The following is a 24708-nucleotide window of genomic DNA, read 5'->3' as shown; positions in this document are numbered from 1 at the left end:
TCAATTATTATTATTAATTAATAATCGATTCGAGTAAATTAATAATTGACTCCCGACTTTAAGAATTTTATAAACAGGTATTGGAATTTATAAAACTAGATGATGATTAATTGAATTCATGAGAATCTAAAATTATAATGATTTAAAGAGAGAAAAGAAGAAGTAGAAAGAGGTTTGAGTAACAGCCAGTGGAAAAGAAGCAGGTTGGGCCAGGCAGACGGGCGAAGCCTGAGCCAAGGGTGCTAAGCCTTGAATCCTAAAAAGTGTTTGCAGCTTACTCGGCTAGTGTTACCCCCTAGTATACCTCTCAAACCCTCTTTCTATATTGGCAGGGGCGTAACGTGTCCACTCTAACGCATTCCTATCTCACCTTGCTACGCTTTTCTTTCTCTCCCTCTCTTTTTCTGTCTTACTCTGTCAGAGTATAATCAAAGGGATGAAAAAGTTTTGAAAAAAAAGAAATATATATATATAGACTTTCATTTATATAAGTATATATATTTATTCGAACATATTAATGTTATAATATATAATCTTAATTGTTGAAATGTTTATTTGTATTTTAAAAAGATAAAAAATATATATATATTCAGGATTTATATATTTTATTTTATTTTAAATTATAAAGTAATAAGATGTTCATAATTTTTTAAAAAAGGATATTATTATATGTATGCGTATATATATATATTATATATATATCAATTATATTATATATATATTATATATATATATCAATTATATTATATATATTATATATATATATATATCAATTATATTATATATATATAATATAATTGATTATATGTAGATACATTAAGTATTTATTGTACTTAGTAGTACAATAATATACTTATACTATATATTTACAATTAGTAGAGTATACTAGCATACTTATACTACATAAATAAATACTACAATATATATACAGTATAATAAATAGTATTATTATTATATCAGCATTTATTAACACATACTTATACTATATATTTACTTATTAGTATAGTAAGATATTTATACTATATACTATTAATATAACATATAACATATATATATATATATATATATATATATATATATATATAATATGACTTAGATCTATGTGTATCGATCTATGTGTATTAGATCTATTCGAACAGATCACATAATCGTATTATAATAATCAGACAAGTCTATTTATATTCTAAAGGTCTCTATAAGTTTTCTCTATCTCTGAAAATAAAAAATAACAAAAATTTAATTTTTCAAATCAATTATCATGAAGTAATATATCAGATTGTAAAAGGAAAAAAGGAAGCATGATTTAATATTTCTCTGTGAGAAGGAAATAAAGGAATGCATAACTATGCCAAAGGAATAAAAATGAAAAAGAAGAATTCCATGTGAGTCGAGTTAGTTTCTGCACAGGGAGTACAGACAGGGAGACAGGTATGAAAATTAGGTCGTCCTAATGCCGGATCCCACTATTTACCGAACGGGGTAATTGCTTCACGTCGGTATGTATGTGGGGTACGTTTTAAGGATTCACCTCTTCACAATATCATTAAACACTACCACCAACGGCACCACTGCCAGACGGCATTAGTCGGGTCAGAAGACAGAGTTATATAATAAAATATTTGGATGACTCGTTTACTTACACGATCAACATCAAAATATATTAAACTAGTGTCTGTTAACGCAATTATCAAAAAAAAAAGACAAAAAATGAACAAATAAATAGATCATAAGGGAGACGATCAAAAAAAAAGAAAAATTACACACACACACACTATCGAGACTTGTTAATGAATGAACCAAAATTCATTATTGTAATAAGTATACAAAACAAAACAAAAAAGAGAAAAAAAATGAATTATTTCAATAGATAGAAATCATGTTACGGAAAAAAGTGGACAGTGAAAAAGATAAAAAAGAAAAAAATAAATAAGAGTTAGAAGAAATTTAGATAAATAAGCGGATAAAAATAATACTAAAATAAAAATTGGATATTCGGTAGATATGTATGGAACGTATGTCAGAGCTATGCAATTCGATCGTGTCTGACTTCGGTTAACGCAAATACGATTTTGCTCGTAATACTAGCTGTGCCCTTATTTCTGAAGAAACACGTGTCTTGCGAGCTTAAAGCCGAACAATCATTGGTCCCCTATTTCTAAAGCCATAATTTCATTGGCCGATGGATTAGGTAACCACGTGGTGTGTTAGTATATAACGAAGGGTGAACTAAGAAACTAACGGCAGTTGTGCTCGAACGGTGCAACGGAAGTAACGAGTGCGAACTCTCTTTTTCATCGATTTATTGTTCGTGCAGTGTCTCGTTATAATTTTTACTATCGTCGATTTTTAAGTGTCTCCGATTAAAACATTTAGATTTTCATCAGGGTCACTACTTATTTGTTTTTTATTTGTTATTTCCATTATCTTTTTTTTTTTATTTCTTTTTCTTTAATTCCTCCATTTTATTTTTTCTTTTATTTCTTTTTTTTTCTTTTTCAACGTAAAGTTTGTACGCACAAAGTGCCAAGAAAAGGATACAAATTTGTGAAAAATTTCGAATATAACTTTCTCGAAAGATCTCTTTTGAGTTCAAAAGAAGATAAATTTCTTCTGAAAACTTCAACGTGCACGTTGGATCTTCGATCGTCATCATGGATGGTCGGCAAGAAATCGTTCTTGGATTGTAAACGGTTGAAATGTTGAGGAAAAACAGGGGAATTAAAGATCAAATCAAATCGACTTGTGAAAATAAAAAATTAAGGAAAAATGAGGGAAAAAGGAGCACCAAGATCTACGATCATTTTCTTCTTTTTTTCTTCTTTTTTCTCTTTTTCTTCCTTTGCTAAATCAGATATTAGCAAGGATACAAATATGAAAAAAAATATCAAGGATGAAAAGTGTTTAGTATAAAGTCGGTGATATATGCAAACGACACTAGGTTTCTAGTAAGTCCAACATACATAGTATAAAAAGATCGAAGACACTGAATTTTGTATTCGAATTGAAACATTCTAGGGAAGCTATATAGTCAGCAGCAGATGTCCAAGCACCCACACTATAGTCTTTTACCGACTTACTTTACTTTTAGTAAAAAGAAAAATGTTCTCGCACCGTGCACACATATAACTATAATATATATACACACATATATAATACGTAGATTCTATGTATAGTTATGTATCTATCTTTCCCTAATAACCCCTTTCACCTCTACTTTCTCCCCTTTCCTTCACCGACCATTTTCTCTTTCCAATCGAATACCAGAACACTTTTGAAAGATGTCAATCGATTTTATAAGGTATATTATAACGCGAATATTTTCTAATCTAATTCTAATACCATATCTGATGTCCATGATCGCGTTGTTAAAAAGAATATATATTTATATATATATATTTATATATAAAAAGAATATATATATATATATTTATATATGAAAGGAATATATATATATATATATATATTTATATATAAAAAAAATATATATATATCTGAAGAAAGAAAGAAAATTATAAATTAATTTACATCGATTCTTTTAACTTTATATAATGAACAAAAATTTGTACTTGTTAGAGAAAAAGTAAAAAAGAAATTTAGACATCAATTAGGAAATTTTTGTTAATGTTCGAAAACGAACAAAATTTGTCTATATTTATATTAATTATTTTGATCGTAGGAATCGATTAAATGTTAAACGATCTTTCGTTTCTTTTAATTAAACGTGATAAAGAGATATATTTGATTTAAAATTTGTATAATTTCTATAGAAATCTCTATATAAATATTTATATCATTTATACAAAATATATTTCACAAAAAAAAATCAAAAAGAAAAATTAAGTACAGTGTTAAATAAAATTAAAAAAAGAAAGAAAAAAAATTAATAGAAATTAGGGAAACGAAAGATCGAGAAAAACATTTATCACACGCGATCAAGGAATACTATTGGACCCTAATGCAGCTGCTGGCCACTGCACAAGATTAGACATAAGACTCTTGTGCGTGTGACAGCGGCTATGATGGGGCTTCCATGGAACATCAAGGTCGATACGTCGGTGGAAATGTGGTGTACTGCTGTAAGAGAATCTTAAAAACATAAAAGTTTTTATCGACTTGACTTCTTCGACATTCACTTCGGCACAACGTTATTCCACCAAGATCGAAGACTTATCGTGTGTGATATTATAATTCTTATTATTAAATATTAAAAGAAAAAAAAAAGATTTTTCGACATCGACCTATTGGCTAAGAAGAAAAATATAAATCTTATGTTTTTGATCTACTTCAAGAGAAAAAACTATTTGCCATTTCAAAAGTTATGTAAAATTTGATAAATTTCTTCATGATAAATTATTTTATCCAAATAATGTTTCGTAATATTATTTTCTGTATATCTTTCGCAAAATATTACAATAATCTATTTGAATATTGAATAATAATATATCATGGTTGTATGATAATGTTAAATTTATTTTTCGTATTATATGTCATATACATATTTATATGTAATATACATATTTGTCGCATCACGTTTATATTTTAAAACAAGATGCATATATTTTTACCTTTAATATACTTTTCTTATATCTCTATTTACTATCTATTATATAGTGTTTCTAAAATTATTTTTTAGAATTCGATGACTATATTTTAATTTAGAATTCATTGAATTTCTTTTCAATTATAATACAAACTCATAAAAATAAAAAAATATTATATTGTTAGAGTATTATGTATAACAAAAATTATTGTCACTATATTAGAATGATATATGTTAGTTGCCATAAATAAAAGTCCATGATCTAAATAAGATTAAAACTAATAGCAAAGATATACATATACATATATAGAAATATTATAAATATATAACGAAATAATAATGTATAAGAATGATGTAATATAATTACATGATATTAATCTTTAATTCTCTAAATTAGATACTATCAAGATACCACATAATATTCATAAATATTTTTATAAATTACGAATGTTCTTAATTTTGGAAAATTCGAATCGAATATTATACGAACATACATAGCATATTACAATCGGAAATCATATATTTGTAATAGAAAATAACATTCTTGGAATGTTCTATATCAAATATATTTATTGCACATTTTAATTGTAATAAGAAATTGGAATTAGATTAATTGTAAAAGGACCCTTAAAATCATATGCACAACGAACATACATTTAGACAACCATATTCGTAATTATTATTCTTTGTTGTGGTACTTCTTTAACGTATGTACATGCGTGCTATTATTCGTGCGTCAAAACATCGTTTTAATCCGAGGCAATTATCCTTCTTTTTTATTAATACTATTCATTTTCATAAAACACGATTAAGCATGGAGTAAGTACAATTCAAAAATTTTTTTATTAGTTTTTTTACTTTCTTTTTATTTTTGCCTACACACGTATAGTGACTTACAAAAATATTCGGAAATTGAAAAATATAACTAACTTGATTTCGGCACTATATTTCGGCACAATATTTTGGTTATTTATAAACCAATCAATCAGCCTGGTTATTTTTTTTCCAGAAAATGAATCAATACCAGGAAAAATCCTAATATTATGATGATTTTTCTTCTGCAATTTCAAAAAACTATATATGGAATATTACCAAAAAATATATAAATATAAATATAATAAATATAAAATATAAATTTAAAAATATATATAACAAATGTCATAAGAAATGGAGTTATGAAAGTTGATTATAAAATAGTATTTTTAATTATTTTTTTAAATAAAAAAAATGTCGATTAAATTCATTTATTTAATAGCATACAAACCTCTTTAATATATGTTTAAATAATTACAGTTATTCTAAACAGCATAGAGTCATCTATTTTCAAAAGCAATTAAATTCTTTTTTTCAGAAGGAAAACGAATTATTTAAAATACAACAGTAATTGATACTATATAAATGTTCAAATTAAAAAATTGCTAATATCAGTTAACAGATAATATTACCACTTTAGAATTCTCAAGTTATATTGTTTTCTAACTAATTTTTTGTTTTTCATGTAAAAAAGATGAAATTAATTCAGCGATTTTTGAAAATAATAACATGTTTATAAAATATTTTATTAGAATATTTATGGAATATTCTATAAATATGTATAAAATATTATGTAGAATATATAGATAAATTATTCTATTCATAGTAAAAAAACATTTATGGTAGTGTCATTTGAACATGAATATACTATAAATACATAAGAATGTACTATAAAATATTTGAAACATTTTAGAAGAATAATCATTGAAAGTTTATAGAAATAGTTTATAGTGATATTTTAGATATTTTATAATCAACAAAAATTTATACTGGGTTAAAATTTACAACAAAATAATTAAAGTTTATATTTCTTATAATAAAATTTACATGAAAATTTCAAATTTTAAAATTAAAGTTTTAAGCTATATAAAGAATATACGATAAAACTTGATTTATTTTAAACTATTCTAAATCACAAAACTAAAGATTTCGAATTCCGACTTTTTCGCGCGACCCATTTTTTCTATTTTTAAATGAGAAACGATCCTGCTTAATATTTTTTATTTAGATAGTACATAAATAATACAAAATCATACTTTCCAATTTCTGTTTTTATATATATAGAAAGTTTTATACATAAATTCGAAAAATTTAAATTTCAATAAATTTGACAAAATAAATACAATTTCGAAATCAATCATATTATCTTAATCCATATTGTTTGTCTAACAAGAAAATATATGATTGATAGGAATAATATATATTTTCTAAGTATAAAAATTTTACACATAAAACTTACCACTGTAAAATTTATACTTTCCCAAATTTTTATCGTCTTATAATCAATATAAAAATTAATTTGAAAAAATGTTAATATTACAATTCAAAAATATACGATGTTCGTTCCAGTTCATTCAGCGAACTCTAGCGGATATTAGAACTATTATATAGTGTCACTGTATTATCGACAATAGTCTCTTTGGATATAATATTTTATAAATATTCTAACGCATTTAAATTTCTACTCTGTAATCTCACATTGGTTAGAAAAAACGAAACTTTTAAACTGAATTGCTAGTTAGCGCTTCAATCGCTTTATTTTAATTTGACGTTCTTTTTCATGACATCATTATGCTCGGTACTGCGTAAAAGTACGGATATAAATCACATGGAAATAGAAATCAATAAAAATAGAAAGAAAACTAATATTTTATAACTTTTTTAAAAAAACTAATTTCTATTTCATTAAAAATATTTATTATATTCATAATAAATAAACATGTTATAACATTATTTGTACGATAACCAATAGCATTGCTCGACCTATAAGAATTCTCGAATACAATTGATTGGCCGATGCAATTTATTTATGCCAATTGTATGCAATGCAAAAATAATTTAATATGAGAAATAAAAGTTAAATAAAACAATTACATAGTAATTGATATTAAATATATTAACGGCTTCTAAAAAAAATACGAAACCATGAAGTTCAAGGCAAATTATTATTACGTCGATAAAGTACACCTATGTTGACATTAAAATTTAAATGGAAGCCAAGAAAGAAAGAGAATAATAGGAAAGAAAACAAAAAAATATATGTTTAGTGTTTTAAATCTATTCTTTACAAATTTAAAATTGTCGTCTAGATGTTATATTTAATTCTGTTTGTCGATAAAAATATCAAAACGTAAAATCTGTTTGTAAACAAATTTGTTATTTTTGTCAAGGTTCTATCTACAATTAATATATATATTATAAAATATATATGTAGACATATGTTACTTATCTATAGCGAATGCGCAATCGCCTACAAACGTTCATCCATCCTGCAGTTCATGTGTAACCTCGTTGCAGATTGTTTTGAAAAAAGAAACTGACAAAGTGTGTCCTTTGTTAAAAGAGTATAGATAACGTGAAATTATTAAATATTACATATACACAGACATACATATACATTTTTAACGCGTAATTAAAAGGAAAAATAAAAAGTCTAACGAAATCATGAGTCTGGTAAGACAAAATTTTCATAAGGAATGCGAGGAAGGATTAAATAAACAAATCAACATGGAATTATATGCAAGTTACGTCTATTTGTCCATGGTATATAACAATTAATATATTATAAATTAAAATATTTTTGTTTCTTTTCATTTGTTTTTTCGGGTTAGCGTGGGGAAGGGCAGAAGTGAATAGATATTACACATTGTAGTATTTCATCCCTTTTTGTTAACAATGAAGTACTAACATTTGCGTAAAGTAAAGTTATATGTCAAGTCGTCTCTGTAATTTCGAGTCGTCTAGCATTTATTGATCATTTTCAGGCGTACTACTTCGACAGAAGCGACGTCGCATTGCCGGGTCTCTATAAATACTTCAAAAAATCTTCCGACGATGAACGCGAACATGCAATGAAATTTTTAACGTATCAGAACAAAAGAGGCGGCGATGTTGTTTTTACGGCTATCGAAGCACCGGCGAAAAATGATTGGTTGTCTGCGAAGAATGCCATGACTGAAGCATTGAAATTGGAACAAAAAGTTAACGAGGTACGTACGAATTAAATTGTATTCCTTAGTACCAAACAAGGAAAAAAAAGGAAAAAGAAAAAAATGTGCATATGTGCGTGTATATGTGTATACATAATATTTCTTATTTCATGTGTATCGACAACGATTCTTTCGATATATTTTCACCTGTATTATTTCTTCTCTCTCTCTCTCTCTCTCTCTCTCTCTCTCTCTCTCTCTCTCTCTCTCTCTCTCTCTCTCTCTCTCTCTCTCTCTCTCTCTCTCTCTCTCTCTCTCTCTCTCTCTCTCTCTCTCTCTCTCTCTCTCTCTCTCTCTCTCTCTCTCTCTCTCTCTCTCTCTCTCTCTCTCTCTCTCTCTCTCTCTCTCTCTCTCTCTCTCTCTCTCTCTCTCTCTCTCTCTCTCTCTCTCTCTCTCTCTCTCTCTCTCTCTCTCTCTCTCTCTCTCTCTCTCTCTCTCTCTCTCTCTCTCTCTCTCTCTCTCTCTCTCTCTCTCTCTCTCTCTCTCTCTCTCTCTCTCTCTCTCTCTCTCTCTCTCTCTCTCTCTCTCTCTCTCTCTCTCTCTCTCTCTCTCTCTCTCTCTCTCTCTCTCTCTCTCTCTCTCTCTCTCTCTCTCTCTCTCTCTCTCTCTCTCTCTCTCTCTCTCTCTCTCTCTCTCTCTCTCTCTCTCTCTCTCTCTCTCTCTCTCTCTCTCTCTCTCTCTCTCTCTCTCTCTCTCTCTCTCTCTCTCTCTCTCTCTCTCTCTCTCTCTCTCTCTCTCTCTCTCTCTCTCTCTCTCTCTCTCTCTCTCTCTCTCTCTCTCTCTCTCTCTCTCTCTCTCTCTCTCTCTCTCTCTCTCTCTCTCTCTCTCTCTCTCTCTCTCTCTCTCTCTCTCTCTCTCTCTCTCTCTCTCTCTCTCTCTCTCTCTCTCTCTCTCTCTCTCTCTCTCTCTCTCTCTCTCTCTCTCTCTCTCTCTCTCTCTCTCTCTCTCTCTCTCTCTCTCTCTCTCTCTCTCTCTCTCTCTCTCTCTCTCTCTCTCTCTCTCTCTCTCTCTCTCTCTCTCTCTCTCTCTCTCTCTCTCTCTCTCTCTCTCTCTCTCTCTCTCTCTCTCTCTCTCTCTCTTTACGAAGTAAAGTGACGGTGCGTTCTTGGAGATTACGATGCATGTCAGTTAATTCGATTAACATTTATTATTGCGATGTGCGATTTGAAAATCTTCCAACATGGTTAGTTTAAGTTACGTTAAAACAATAAAAGACAGGGGGTGTAACTCAGTGGTAGAGTGTCCGCTTCGCATGCGGAAAGTCCTGGGTTCAAATCCCAGCTCCTCCAACGACCAAATTTTTTTTCTTTTTTTTTAATTCTATATTACCTTCTCTCCTGTCACAAATTTCTTTTTTCTTTTCTTACAATGTTTTTATTTTTTAATCATTTCTATAAAAAAAAAAGAAAAGAGAAAAAGAACGAATCATCTCATTATTACATTTATAACATGTTTCTTTTGTTAGAGTCTATTGGAATTACACGCCATTGCTGGAAAACATTCCGATGCAAATTTTATGGACTATCTGGAGACAGAATTTCTTCAAGAACAAGTGGACTCGATCAAGGAAATTGCCGATTACGTTACAAATCTCGAATTGGTGGGGGATGGCCTTGGGATTTACGTATTCGACAAGGAAATGAAAGAGTGAAATGACATTTTCTAGTTTTTCTTTCCCTACGAAATATAATTTTCAAATACATCACGTAGATAAATAAGTTCTGTTATTATAATCTTAACATATATATATATATATATATACATATACATATATATATATATATATATGTAATATGTATATATACAGAGTAAATCCAAAGTTCCTGTGATTTAAAAAATTATTTTTTCTCTAAACTTGTTAGGTACATTTTTCTTTTTTTTTATCAAATTGTAATATTACTAGGCCGAGAATTTTTTCACGATTTGAAAAAATAAAAATAATTAAGCCAAAAAAGTCTCTTGAAAAAGAGTAATTGATTTTTAAAATCATCTAAAAACTTTTGGTCCTCTCTGTATAAGTATTTATATATGTATGGATGTATGCACGTACTTACTCATAAAATGAGAAATTAGAAATAGAAATGCATATATCATTGTTATCTATGATTCTATGACATATGAAAAAATGCCAATCGCATGCCTTTTGCTTTCATTCGATTAATCATAATTCATAATGATGGAATATAAGAAAATTATAAGATCAACACACACAAATGTATTTAAAAGAATAAATAGTATAAGTGCAAAATTAATGTAACAGATATTACAATATAAATTTTAAACAAATGTCGAGAATTAAATTTACGTAATAAAAAAAAATAATAAAATGTTGTCAACGTTACTACGAAGATATAACTATCTATGTAACCTCAAAATTAAAATATATCAAATTAAAAATGACAAATTATCTTCCAAGTAAGTTTTTAAATAAATAAAAAAGAAGAAAAAGATATTGTCCTTTTTATAATAATAAAACAATTTTTAGCAATTTTTTCAATACTAATATTAAACGAAATTTCATTGCAACGTGCATGAAAGAAAATTCAAAAAAAGTATTACCCGACGACAGTACCATCTGTATCGACAAACCACTTGAATGGCCGACCGGGAAAAGAGCTCATTTTAAATTTCATGAAGAAACCGAAGCTGCTATGAATAAACAAATAAATGCTGAATTTAAAGCTTTTTATTATTATTTATCTATGGTAAGAAAAGAATACAATTACAAACCATACATGGAAAAAAAAAAAGAGAAACAATCTCATCATTTTGCACTTATCCCTTACATATATGTGTATATAATATACAAAAAAGGCGGCATATTTTGGGCGCGTAGATGTTGCATTGCCAGGTTGCGAATCATATTTCATGCAAATGCATCAAGAAGAACATGAGCATGCTTTAAGATTTGTCGATTATGTTAAAATGCGAGGTGGTCAAGTAATATTATGTCCGATTTTACCACCAGTTGATCCAAATTGGAAATGCCCTCTTCATGCCTTTAAAGTAAACATTTATATACAATATATTATATTTTTAATGTAATTATTGATATACATAACAAAAACAGTAATCATTTTCCCATAATCGATTCTATCCATAATCTTATCTAATTATATATAAATACATATATACATATATTTAATAAACATAATCAAAAAACAGACTGCATTGGCCCTCGAGATAGAAGTCAGCGAAAAATTGGTTGATGTCAATACGGTAGCTGAAAAACATGGTGACTTGAATGCAAGTGATTTCATTATCACAGGTTTTATGGAAAATCAAATGAAAAGTGTCAATGAAATGGCGAAATTCGTAACGGTTTTATCAGGCATAGGTGATCAAGCATTGGCACGTTTTGTTTTCGATAAGGATTTACTTGATAATCATGTATCATCGGAATTTAATGTAATTAAAAAAAAATGGCGTTTTAAGATAAATGAAAAAGTAAATGGATAAAATCGTTTATCCTTTGTGATATTCTTTTTTTATTACTGTATATGACATTATATATATATATATATATATATATATATATATATATGGTGTGTGTATCTATATGTATGTATGTATATATATAACTACGAAAAAGTAATAACCACGTTATATATTGAAAAAAACTTTAGTAAAATTATATATGAAAATTGGTTATAATCGATAATACAAAGTAGAATTGTAGTCACATTTAACATTCAAATATGGCGAATATTGGTAGCCATGTTTGTAAGGGCGATCACTAAAGCATGAGCAAGCGTGAGTCAGTTTATGCAATAAAGGTGGGGAAGTGTGGTGAGATATTATTTGCTTCATATGTACGACCGATTGAAATTTATTGTTTTCTATTTTAACGTCATATTTCTATAGATTTTAATAAACAATATTTCATAAACGTGTAGTTATAAGTTCAACGTGTGTTACGCAGTTTTAGATTGACGCGTAATTAACCTTACTTTTTCATCGTAAGATAAGTTTTACTTACAAGTTATCTTTTTTGATAATTACGAATGGACTCCTTTAGTTATCTACGTTTTGAGGGTAAGTTTAAGAATGGCTATTGACTTATCGAGTGGTTGTAATGAAGCTATAGAAGTTTTGGACGAGAGAGAAGAAGGTGAAATATCTTTGGAAGATGTAAGTTCCTCCGAAGAAGGACATCTCAGTTACGGATATGGGAATAAAACTGGAAGATGTATTAATTGTCTTTCCACTCAGCATTGTACGTCATGGTGTACTTCTACTAAATATTATCATCCGAAGAGTTCAAATAGAAAAGGTACGGATTGATTTCCTTTTATTCGTTAGAACGATTAATATTTTTAAGATCGTCGTGAGTTGCATGTTCCCTTATTTTAGATGTGTGTGTGTGTGTGTGTGTATGTATGTATGTATGTATGTGTATGTGTATGTGTATGTGTATTCATTGATTTGATATTTTTTGCAATTAGTTTGATAAAAAGATTTTTACTTTAATGTACTATATTATTTATGTTTATAAGTTATCCATCTAATGAAATAGAAGTTTATTTTCTTTTTTTTAAGATACAGTTCAAGAAAAGGAAAATCGTCATTATGCAAAAGATTCAGGATCTGCAGGAATTAAACATAGCTCTTCTACGCTACAAGAAAAGAATGACGATCTTGTACCTATTTCTAGCGATAGTGATATGGAGATTGTTGGTCTTATGGATAATTCTAAACAGATACATTCTTTATCAAGATCAAGAAGTAAGAAAAAGAAAAAGAAGGAAAGAACCCATGGATCTAGTATCAATGATGATTTTGTTTCTTCTTCTTCCATCGATATAACTGCAGGAGAGACTACATTAAAACATGATAATGACAATTCTAAAGGAGATCGTTTGTCTAGATCTCATCGTAGAGATTTAAGTCCATTGCATAGGAGCGTTAGATCAAGATTATCTACAAAATCTCCTTCTAGAAGATATAGAGCATCTATGTGGTTCAAATTGCCTCTTAGGAAATCAAAATCACCAGTCATGCGTAGTAGATCACCTGTGTTAAGAAGATCTCCTCATAGATCTCCGCACCGATCATCTACAAGAACGATATCAAAAAAGATGTCGAAAAACGAACAATTGCCTTCTTCTAATGCTTGTACTGACAATGTGTATGGTAATGTAAATAAGCTATTAAAGAAAATAAGGCATATAGATTCTGTAAGAATTCGAGCACAAGAAGGAAATATTAAAAATAAAGAACACTGTTCAACATTGAAAGAAAAATTATCAAATACGATGAAAGGTATGTCAGACAATAATGGCAATGTAACAAATTGTACCAAAGAGAAGACAGTTACGTGCGTGGAAATGAATAATGATGCCGACGATGAAGAGGATTTAGCATTATTAAGACAAAAAGCATTAGAAACAAAGCAAAAACGTAATGATAAAAACAATGAACAAAGCAAAACAGAACTTGAAAATAAAATAGCCACTTATGACGATGATCACAATGAAGAAGATTTAGAATTGCGTATGATAGCATTACGTTCTGCTGTACTGAAGAAATATCAAAATGAAGTACAGCGAAGTGTAAAGACTAAAAGATATGATAGCTCTACTATTTCTCATAGTAAAAGTCCATTTACTCAAAGCTTTTTGGATAGTAATATACCTATACCAAGTGAAAAACGTGTTGAAACACCACCGGTTACTCAAATGTTTCCTGCTTTAAATGAAAATACACATACTGAAGATATGGAGCTAGATACTGATATTGAACAGGAAAAAGAAAAATTACCATACTCTCCAACAGATAATATTACTATAGATATACCCTTGGACACAGAGCTTCTAGGGATACAACCATCTGATGTTTCGTTTATTAATCTTAACAAAATTAGTAGTCCACCTTTCGATAATACAAATAATCAATTGGAACACAGGGCTGTACGAACAGGAATTATTGAGAACAAAAGCTATTTATCAAATATGATGAACAATACAAGTACTGAAAATACGTTTTATGATATGAATCCTGATGCTCCTTACTCTCCGTCTGATTCCATTGAAACTAGCAAATCTGATGTTATTGTTACAAAACCATGTCATGAATCTATATCTACCTCTCAATTTAATGACATGCATTGTAATATGATGAATGACATATCCACTAATGAAACTTGTATCGCAATGGATATTAGTACAGGTCAAGAGAGACCTTATTCGCCGACTGATGCACCTATATACGATCTTGATTTATCGCAAACGCTTCCATTAATACAAACATCTCATTTTTCAAATAATTCTAATCTAACATCCACGCAGACGATGTACGATACTTACGGAAATTCGAATATATTAAATATGCACGAAAAATCACAGTTGCAATATTCAGCTACAGGAGAAAATGTACATAAAGAAATACACGTTAACGAAGTTGAGAGTTTTATTACAAGAAAACAAATCAATTCTCCCCATTTCTTTGATGCTGATTCTATATCTCCTATTGATTCAATGTTAACAATTGATGATATTCCAAATACAGATGTTATTAAACCAAGTACACCAATATCTGCATCTCTGAATTCGGAAAATACAGAAAGTATGTTAAATAATCCTATTCATAAAATAACGAAAATTGCTGAAGAACCACTCTATATGCATGGTGTTCCAGATGTTACTAAAGATATAAATAAAATTCCTACTCTTATCAATAGAACATTAGTTCCTGCAACAATTCTAAAATCGAATAAACAGCTGCAACAACCATTGCCTATAAAGAAACATGAAAATCATGTTGAACCAACATTCAAAAGTGCCGAAATGCAACCAATTCCTATTGATTTCAATATCAATACAAAATTAAGTACTCAATTCAAACCTATGAAGCTTACATCTGTTATAAAAAAACCGCAAACAATATTAACTACACCTATAGCATTCCAAAGTTGCTTGAATGATGAGAGTACAAGTAACGTAATAGAGGATGCATTTGTTACTCCATCCAAAGAACATGAAACTAGTTCTTTAAAAAATATTTCGTTAGTAAATTCAAAAAAGGCTGTTTTTATTAATAATATAGATTTAGTGCCTAAGAAAAAGAAGCGTACAAGGAGATTTAGGCGAAGAAATAATGTTACTCAAAATATTAATATTAAAACTTCTAGTGAAAATGTAGAGAAATCAGAGCATGATTCAGGTGCACCAGGAGAAACAAATAAAACTATGATGAATACAGAAAGTGGATTACCATGTAGTGATATTCATGAAAAACAAAAAAATATATCCGATGCTACAGTTCTTGCTGATTTCGACAATGTGAAATTAACAAAATTGAGTCAAGAAAGTAATTCATTGTTGATATTGGATGAAAATTCTGGAAAAAACTCTGTAAAAAGTAAAGCTTCATTTTCATGTAATGAAATACAAAAGGATAATATTGTACAACATTCTACAAATTTAGAGAGTAATATTAGTTCATCACTTAAGATAATAAATGATCACATAGCAGTGGTTACAAATAGAAGGCCGAGTTTAGATGAAGATGAAGAAGCTTTAAGAGCAAGTTTATTAGCGTCTTTAGCAAAACGCACAAAATCTTTAGATACCAATTCTTGCAATGCATCGTTGATTACCACAACTGCTACTTTGTCTTGTGTTAGTACTGTACCATCTATGCAGAAAACACAACAAATGGATACAGGAACACAACCACTTACGCATCAAACAGTTCAAAATGATACTACACTTCATTCATTAACACAATCTGCATCCGCATATAATTCCGGAGATGAAAAAAATCACACATACACTGTGCCAGTATCATCTGCTGATGTAAAAGAAAATAGTATTGGCATTAGTACTGATACATCTTCTTGTTCGTTATTAATAAATTCTAGTAAGAAAAGACCACTTCCTTTGTTAAAAGGGCCATCAAAAAAATTTCTTAAAAAAGTCTTAATTCCTGCAAGTACAAAAGTTGTAAATAATGCTAAAAAATACCAAAATGCAGTAGTTCAAAAGAGATTAATTTTACAAAAGGCAATATCTAATTATAATGCTGAGAAATTAATAGATATTAAACCAATTGCTAGTGTAAAGTCTTGTGAAAATAAATGGACAGGCAATACAAAAATCATATCTTCAGATACGCAACGTATTGTGATAAATTTAGGATCTGACACTGAGAGCGATTCAGAACACGAACGACTCAAAGCTATCCCTATGTCAAATTCAAATAAATTAGAAAAACGTCCGATTTTAACAATACCTACAACAGAGTTTGAAAAAAGCGTAGATCAATTTTTAAGAGATGTTAGAAAGAAACAGGAAACTGCAGCGGCAAATAAACAAACTATTCCTTTACATAATGTAACTAAAAAGAACTTGTCATCTGTTACATCTGCAGAAAGTAAAATTTCTCCTACTGTTCATACACCCTTGGTAAGTTATATATATAATATATAATATATAATATATAATATATAATATATAATATATAATATAATATAATATATATATATATATATATATATACACATATATAAGGAAAAGTTGTATATATATATAAGGAAAAGTTAGAAAAAATTTATCATTTATTTGTGAAAATAACTTTTTAGGCAGTACGACATCTTCCAGTATCGAAGCAAGAAGAGTATCGTCGTTTGAAACAACAAATTTTAGAACGTGAGATATTAAAATTGCAGAGATCAGTAGAAATTGGTACTTCTAAGAAAATAAACAATTTTAATACATTACATTCCATAACATCCGATAATTCAAGCAAAGAATCATTACCATCATATAAAGAGAATCCAAATGTACTTGGGAAATTTTCAAATCTAAACCTACAGATATCTGTAAAAAATAATAATGAAAGAAATATCGAAGTTAAAAAGAATAAAAATTCCTCAACGTCTTCGACTATTCTAAATTCTGCAGATAAGACCAATTTTGGAAAACAAAGTGATGCAAATGTTATATCAAATTCCAAAAAAGGATCTCTACAAATTATTTTAAATCCTAATGTACGAATCTCTAACGAAGAAGCATCCAATCAAAATAATAAAAAATTGAAAACAACAGAAAGTAATGTTGCTTTGATAGATACATCAAAGTCAGTATCTGAAAATACAATGGGTCTGCAAGAAACAGGAAAATCTAAAATAACAACTGCTTCATTGAAAGTATTAACTAAAGACGAAGTAAATCATAGACTTGTTCAAATTCAAGTAAAACAGCACGAGCCTGATCAGGTAATAATAATAGATAACAAGACAGATTTATCTGAAAGAACAGACTTAGTACATAATAAAAACAAACAAGGTATTGATGCAAATAAAGATGAAGATAAAATTTGTATTGAACCTGATCAGGATCTCACTAAACAATATAATGAAATGGACAAAACGAACAATTTAAATACCAATTGTATATTCACGGAAAAAGATGAAAAAGAAGCAGATGTAAGCCAAAATGAAATAATTATCGATGACATAAATAGTTCGAGTATGTTAAATATGAAATTATCAATAGAACATGAGAATGTACAAAATAAAAAAACTACAGAGAAAAATCAATTATTAGTTACATCTGTGCAAGACAAAGTGGAAGATAATACAAATTTAAATTTATCGAATATTGAAAGCAGCAATGAAAGTGATTTATTGACATCAAATAAAATAGAAACAAATAAAGTAGCAAATGTTGAGGAATTAAATGAAAGTATAACAAAGGATGTTACTATAGAATTAAATTCTCTTGTTAATCTTCCAAAGATGGAGCAAGTACGACATTTAATGGAAACAGAACATAAATTAGTTATGAAAAGGTATATTAATTTTTCTCTTAAATATATATTATATCTAAAAAGAGATATTTTAATAATGAATTATTTATGATATAGGTATATGGTCTTAGACAATCTTGCTGAAATGTCAGGAGATTTACGTCAATGGGATATGGAGAGAGATTTACAAACAAATTTTGTAGAAGAAGTTAAAAAATTAAGAGAACAGTTAAAAATTGCAGAAGAAAAGTTACGAATACATCGTAATAGAATTAATAGTATAGGTCCAAAAGTAATGGATGCGCATGAGAAAATTAACAATGGAAGACGAGAATGTTTCAAATTATCTAGAATTTGTAAAGTTTTAGGTTCCAAAGTTGTAGGACAGGATTATAAGTATGAATGAGTTTTATAATCATCCTCTAAGAAAAAATTTTGCATATTAAATGAAATGATGTTTTTTTTTGCTTCTATTAGAGTACCTCAGGCCGGAGCAGATCTTTTAGATAATAAGTTAAAAGAAGTTGCAAGTCATACACGACAACTTTCCAAAAAGAAAGTTCCTTCCATTCATATATCTGAAGTGTATGAAGAAGTTGTTCCGCTGAAAAAAGAATCTGGACCTAAACCTATAGAAAGTGAAATACCAGAATTTGAAAAATCTTTTACAACAGAACAACAGAATGACAATCATAATGAGAATAATATGATTGCATTGAAAGATGAAGATAATATATTAACATCAATGAATACTCAAGTATCATCGGATCAAGAAGACGAAGAAGATGGAAGAGATATTTCTTCATGCGAAACAAATGATACAATCAAGCACGATCATTATTACAATAGAACAACGACAGAAGTAGTATCGTGCGTAAATAATAATCCTGCCAATAAAGAAGATTGTGATATTACTCAGTGTATAGAAACAGGGGAAATAATGTTAAAAGAAGATAATTATCAGAAAAAGAAAACTATCGAGCCTTATGTTTCGATGTTGTCACATTTGAAAGTAGCAAGGTGGGTTTTACATATATACATATGAATATGTATATGTGTAAATACGCATATGTATTTATACATATCTATACATATTTGTGCTTCTTATCCTTCTTACTTAGGAACGCGAATCCCAATGGAGTGCTTTGTCCATACGAACTAATGGGAACTTGTAACGATGGAGATTGTCAATTCGTTCATCAATCTGTCATGTTTTGTAGCCATCATATGGACCGAAACACATTAGGAATACAAGGTGGTTCTAACCTTTAATTGCGAGTTTTAATGAATTATGAAATTATCATGAATCTCATTGTTATATACATATTTGTAAGAACGCAATATGTTTATGTGATGTCAAATTATGTTTTTTCTTTTTATATATACATATATACATTAACATTTCAATCAAATTTGTGTGCATTAAAAATTGCAGACTATATTGATCCTGACGCGGTGCATTCTGATGATCCAAGTAGAAGCAACGCCCGAAGATGGTAAGTTGTCCTCATGATGTGGCAGGAGTTCTTGCACAAATAATTGCCATTTTATCATGTAAGAAATCCGCATCTAAAATAGAAAAAAACAATTTATTTACCGTCTTATTTCGGGTGTCTATTATCTCATATAAACATTGGAAAACAAAACAAAATTCTTCCAAATATCTATTTTTTACGCATGTAAAGTGTCATATGTGTGTGTGTGTATTTATATATGTATATATATAAACATATATATATATACACATAAGCTACATGACGATCAGTGTGTTTAACGTATACAAAAAAGAAAAAAGGGAGAAAAAAAGAAGAAATCGATGATGCGAAGACTCGAAATTGAAGAAGACGGCCTAATGACCAACACCGGAGATTCTGTGGAGTATCTTTTCATACTTCGATATACGTTACCTCATAATAATTAATTAAAAGTCTTGTACCTGTATAATAAAAATTGAATATTTTATTCCTATCTCTGTGATATATATTATTTATCAAACAATGCATGGGAGAATACTTTTGGGGATGCCAAGTATAATTATAACAAAATAATAAAGTGGTAAAAACTAAAAAGAAAAAATTATTAAATCAAAGATATTTAATTTCTTGTATAGGCATAATTTTTAAACGCCATATGTATCGCCAGGGAAATTGCCCTGAGTTTTGTATTTGTGCCAAGGTAATTTCCCACTTAAACGAAGTTCATCCCAATTATTAATCCAGTCGTTTGGACAGATAGAAGTAAAAACTCGTTTAAACCATGTGCAAGCTTCGTGTCCTTCACCAAGAATATGTTCGCATCGATAAAAATCCGTATACATGACGTAGCATCGTAATGTTTGATTTTGTTGTTGAAATCTTATTAACCAAAATTTTAGAAAGATAAATTATAAAAAGATTATTTAATATATTTATGAGATACCGTATTATTAATCAATGAATGGTAAAAAATTTACCTTGGATCTGATCCAGGAGAAGAAAGAAATTTTTCTTCTTCAAATTTAGAGTCTTCATATCTTTCTTTACCCTGTAAACATGGATCATCTTCGTACACTTCAATCGTTATTTTCTTCTTTTCTTTAGCTGGTTTTGAAGGAACATTTTCTTTTTCATTATCTATTAATTTAACCGATAATATAATTTTATCTTTGTTTTTATTAGAATCGTTTTTATTATTTTCTAATACCATATTTTTAATTAAATAAACTTTAGTCGAGCCTATATAAATAGACAAATAATTGAAATGATCAAAGATAAAAGTTCTTATTTGAAAAGACGTACGAGAACAACAAGAACGATGACTATGTTCGTATGTAATAAAAAAATATGAAAGTTTCTGAAACCCTGCAAATAGGCAAATTTTAATCATGAGAAAACAAGTATGAATGGATACCCAGTGTTACTTGTTTAGTTAATAAAACAGAGCTCTGTTACTACCTGTTCGATCGATAAAACAGACATCTAATATTTGTTCAAATGATGAAACAGGGCTTTACTATTATCTGGCTGCCGAAGGAAAAGCCTATAGCGTTGCAAGCAAACTGTATAGCAGTCTGCTGCAAATGCAGAGGGTCAAAGCACGAAGTCGGTTCCCAGAAGTAGTGGCAGCAAGGGAAGAAGAATACCGGAAGAAGAAAAATGTCTTTAAGGTCATTAAGATGACAAAGATCAGACCGTGGAAAGTTACTAGGGTAGATGAATAAATCCACATAAGAATCAATAGAATGACCAATAGGATACGAATTTTGAAGGAAGTACTTACTGTATTTGCTTATGTAGGAAAGATGGATGATGGTTTAATAACTCGTGCAAGTAGAGCACGCTAAGGACATTTATGATAGTCCCAATATAATACGCAGTTAGTTTCTTCATTTTATGATGACCAATCTCACCACGAAATTAGATTTAGAATCCTATTATGCTTTCAAGATTTTAGAGCTAAACTAAAATTTAACCCTTTGGACTTCAAATATTTTCTGGGAAAATATGATAAAATTACAAGTACTTATGAATTTATTTAATTTTTTCTTTCGTTTAAATCTACTTTATTCTAATGAATTTTAATTTTAAATTTTACATTTTACATTGTACATTTTGAAATTTTGCATGCTAATATATATTTAGAAACAATCGCCCATTCTTACCTTGATTACAGATCATAATAGGAATATATATTCTCTGATAAAATCAATCAAATTTTCGTCATTCATTATTTAACATGCTGATATCGGCTCTGTAATTTGTATTTTACTGCATCGGACGGCAACATTAAATGCACTTTCCTATACCGAATGGTTCTACCTTAGGCATTGGAAAATTACTTTAATCGCTGAAGATCTCAATTAAAAAGTAGAAGTTTGGCGAAAAAATTGTTTATTATCATTGTTTATAATCAACAAAACCGATATCCAAATCTATATTGTAATGAGGCATTGATACATGACACTCATAGACAAGAGAATAGCCAAAATATTCTTTGCGATAATGTCTTGTCCGTATATCTATAGGTATCTGTACGATTATGTTAGACTAAATATAAATACGTTCATAAAAAATACATTGTAGAATATTTGTCCACGTGGTTTGAACCACGTTACGTGCGTGGCATGTAAAATATAAATGTTTCAATATAAATATAAATGTTTCTTGAAGTTTGAAGCCATGTATGGATATATAATTCATGAAACTATTTGTGAAATGTTTAATCGCAAAGATAAATAAATAAGTAGATGAAGAGTGTGACCGAAGAAAAAGAAAAAAATGAATTTTTTACTTGTACACATTTAATATATTTTATTATATTTTCTTATATATTTTTTGTATGTAGTTCGAGAGAATTGCTCTTTATTCAATGTGACAAACAAAAACAATAAATTAAGCAAACAAAAAGATTGAACATTACTGTATTAAAGCATGGTTCCTATAATTATATTTTTTTAGCTATGATTCAGATCTATAATAGGTTATGTTTTATTAATTTATATTTTGTTCAATGAGTGAGGGCAGGAGCGTATTCACGAACTTTAGATGTTGTAACACTTTTCAATTAGGAATATAAATGGCATTATAAATAAAACATATTTTAAATAATTAATATATTTTTATTTATTCAGACTTTGATTCCGTATTCAATTCCAAACTACTTTTCTTATTATTTATGTTTATAATAGAATATTCAACGGTACTTTTAATAATATCATCCAATTTCCAAAATTTATTTTCAACATTATCAATGACCAGTTGAATACAATTTTTACATTTTTCTAAAGTTACTGTACTTAATGCTTCATAAAATAATCTTTTTATGTCTGCGCATCGAAACTTTACTTTTTTCTTTGTGACGTAACTTTTTACTTTGGCCCATATCATTTCTATTGGATTTAATTCGCAGTGATAAGATGATAGCTTAAGTACAATCATATTTTTTAATTTTGCTATTTTTTTTATTGCATAAATATTGCATGTCGGTTTGTACTGTTTTATAATATGCAGCAATTCAATCTTCACCATCATATCCTGAGAGAAGTTAATATTTTTATCATGCAATCATTATTTAATGTCGGCTATTTTCCGATCACTATTAGCTATTCTTCCTATTTTTCGAGAGTAGTAAGGAACGTTATCCATAATAAAGGAATTCTTTTCAAGTTTAACGAGAACATTAGTAAACCATTTTTTGAAGGTAGTAGAATTCATTTTTTCATGATAGTTGTTATTTTTTTTCGATTCAAAAATCAACAAGGCATCGTCAACGAATTCATTATCGCTACTAATATGACAGATAATATGTTGTTTGCTTTTATTTGAGGGTCTTTTTAAACTCTCATTTTAGACTCTCTAGATTGTCGTCTATTTAAACATGCATTCAATGACGAACTAGCATTTGAATTTTTCGATATTTTACTTTTAACTTGCATTTTACTTATTCACATCATCTCTTCCAAAAAATATATTTTTTTCTTAGCTTCTCTAAATTCTTTTATTTTCGTAAATAATTTCTACGCTATAAAACTATTTCTTCTTTATCGCTTAAAAAATAATTGCGTTCTATTTTCTCATTTTTAAAATCCATTTCTTTTAACAGTAACTTGTAAAACGTGGATTTTTTTAAATTTGACAAAGAAGTATTGTCATTCACAATTTTCAAAATATTTTAAATCATGGGCAATTCGTTTAGATAGAAAAAGTGATAGACTATTCGTCTTATCGTACTTTTACCGGAATCATTTATTTTATCGAAAATTCTTTGATGAGACTTTGTTCTCTTTGGAGATGATATTCTTTCTATTAAATGTTCCCTGCATATTCTATAGATCGTTTATTTTCAAAACATCACAAATTTAATAATGTAATATTATGTAAATTTTATCAATTTTACGCATTTTGTGTAAATAACACGTAATTTTGTACCTTTCAGAAACTCCTGTAATATTTGAAATTATTTTTATTATATCCTCAATAGATTTTTTAGGGTAGTTATTCAGTTCTTTTTGATAAATATTTAAAATAATGTTTTTTCCAGTAAATCTCAAATATGAATGTTGATGTATTTTTTAAAAAACAACGCGGACGTTCGACTATTTTCGTCTTCGAATGTAGAACTTGTAAAGCCCATGTTTATTTGTTTATCTCCTGACGATTATTTGTAAAAATTCTTATTCGATAAAACCTGGCACGCTAATATGAAATCGTATAACTACTCTAATAATTATTGTTATTAATACAATATGTTCTTTTATAATATATATTAAATCGAACAAAAACCAATCTGTCGTTATTTCATATTTTTGTTATAAATTTTTTAATAAAATATTTTTGAGATCATGTTTATATGATATTTTTTTTTTATTTTTATTTGTAGAATATGCTGGCATCGTTACATAGAAAAAATAAGGACATC

At 28.6% G+C, this 24708-nt stretch overlaps 3 protein-coding genes, 1 non-coding gene and 1 pseudogene across 6 annotated transcripts; 4 read left to right on the top strand and 1 right to left on the bottom strand.

Moving 5' to 3' along the window:
- The first annotated feature begins 7981 nt into the window (after positions 1-7981).
- On the top strand, positions 7982-10336 carry LOC118446563 (soma ferritin-like). The gene is made up of 3 exons (XM_035877374.2): positions 7982-8116; positions 8338-8562; positions 10028-10336. The coding sequence occupies exons 1-3, from the start codon at positions 8018-8020 to the stop codon at positions 10211-10213; spliced, it is 510 nt and encodes a 169-aa protein (XP_035733267.1). The 5' UTR covers positions 7982-8017; the 3' UTR covers positions 10214-10336.
- Positions 9780-9851, top strand: TRNAA-CGC (transfer RNA alanine (anticodon CGC)). Its single transcript has one exon. It is a non-coding gene; the product is annotated as a tRNA-Ala (tRNA).
- A 620-nt stretch (positions 10337-10956) lies between the features above and the next one.
- On the top strand, positions 10957-12021 carry LOC118446445 (soma ferritin pseudogene; annotated as a pseudogene).
- Positions 12022-12283: 262 nt separating this feature from the next.
- Positions 12284-21925, top strand: LOC118446562 (uncharacterized). 3 transcript variants are annotated; one of them, XM_035877373.2, is made up of 9 exons: positions 12319-12338; positions 12581-12835; positions 13102-16967; positions 17144-18354; positions 18430-18708; positions 18790-19332; positions 19434-19567; positions 19748-19808; positions 21297-21925. In XM_035877373.2, the coding sequence occupies exons 2-9, from the start codon at positions 12610-12612 to the stop codon at positions 21334-21336; spliced, it is 6360 nt and encodes a 2119-aa protein (XP_035733266.2). In that variant the 5' UTR covers positions 12319-12338; positions 12581-12609; the 3' UTR covers positions 21337-21925. The 3 variants fall into 3 exon arrangements, with proteins under 3 accessions (XP_085515244.1, XP_035733266.2, XP_035733262.2); XM_085659118.1 differs by having other exon boundaries at positions 12284-12835; XM_035877369.2 differs by lacking the exon at positions 12319-12338 and having other exon boundaries at positions 13108-16967.
- LOC118446564 (cytochrome c oxidase subunit 6B1) lies at positions 19674-21107 on the bottom strand. The gene is made up of 2 exons (XM_035877375.2): positions 20765-21107; positions 19674-20666 (listed from the first exon to the last, which is right to left on the bottom strand). Exons 1-2 carry the CDS (start codon positions 20995-20997, stop codon positions 20432-20434), a joined length of 468 nt encoding a protein of 155 aa, XP_035733268.1. The 5' UTR covers positions 20998-21107; the 3' UTR covers positions 19674-20431.
- Positions 21926-24708: the final 2783 nt, after the last annotated feature.

Source organism: Vespa mandarinia, chromosome 9, assembly GCF_050613455.1.
Source record: "Vespa mandarinia isolate Hongniang chromosome 9, ASM5061345v1, whole genome shotgun sequence".
Classification (NCBI taxonomy): domain Eukaryota; kingdom Metazoa; phylum Arthropoda; class Insecta; order Hymenoptera; family Vespidae; genus Vespa; species Vespa mandarinia.
The sequence above is the reverse complement of the archived record's forward strand: the minus strand, read 5'-3'. Positions and strand labels throughout refer to the sequence as shown.

What these genes read in the sequence shown, in the direction of transcription:
- LOC118446564 (XM_035877375.2), bottom strand. Translation starts at nt 20,997, where the DNA reads ATGGTATTAGAAAATAATAAAAACGATTCTAATAAAAACAAAGATAAA. An exon ending in TCTCCTGGATCAGATCCAAG is followed by an intron (nt 20,667 to 20,764) that starts GTAAATTTTTTA and finishes TTGGTTAATAAG; the next exon opens with ATTTCAACAACAAAATCAAA.
- LOC118446563 (XM_035877374.2), top strand. Translation starts at nt 8,018, where the DNA reads ATGAGTCTGGTAAGACAAAATTTTCATAAGGAATGCGAGGAAGGATTA. An exon ending in GTTACGTCTATTTGTCCATG is followed by an intron (nt 8,117 to 8,337) that starts GTATATAACAAT and finishes GATCATTTTCAG; the next exon opens with GCGTACTACTTCGACAGAAG. An exon ending in TGGAACAAAAAGTTAACGAG is followed by an intron (nt 8,563 to 10,027) that starts GTACGTACGAAT and finishes TTCTTTTGTTAG; the next exon opens with AGTCTATTGGAATTACACGC.
- LOC118446562 (XM_085659118.1), top strand. Translation starts at nt 12,610, where the DNA reads ATGGCTATTGACTTATCGAGTGGTTGTAATGAAGCTATAGAAGTTTTG. An exon ending in TCACATTTGAAAGTAGCAAG is followed by an intron (nt 19,333 to 19,433) that starts GTGGGTTTTACA and finishes CTTCTTACTTAG; the next exon opens with GAACGCGAATCCCAATGGAG. An exon ending in AGAAGCAACGCCCGAAGATG is followed by an intron (nt 19,809 to 21,296) that starts GTAAGTTGTCCT and finishes ATGATGAAACAG; the next exon opens with GGCTTTACTATTATCTGGCT.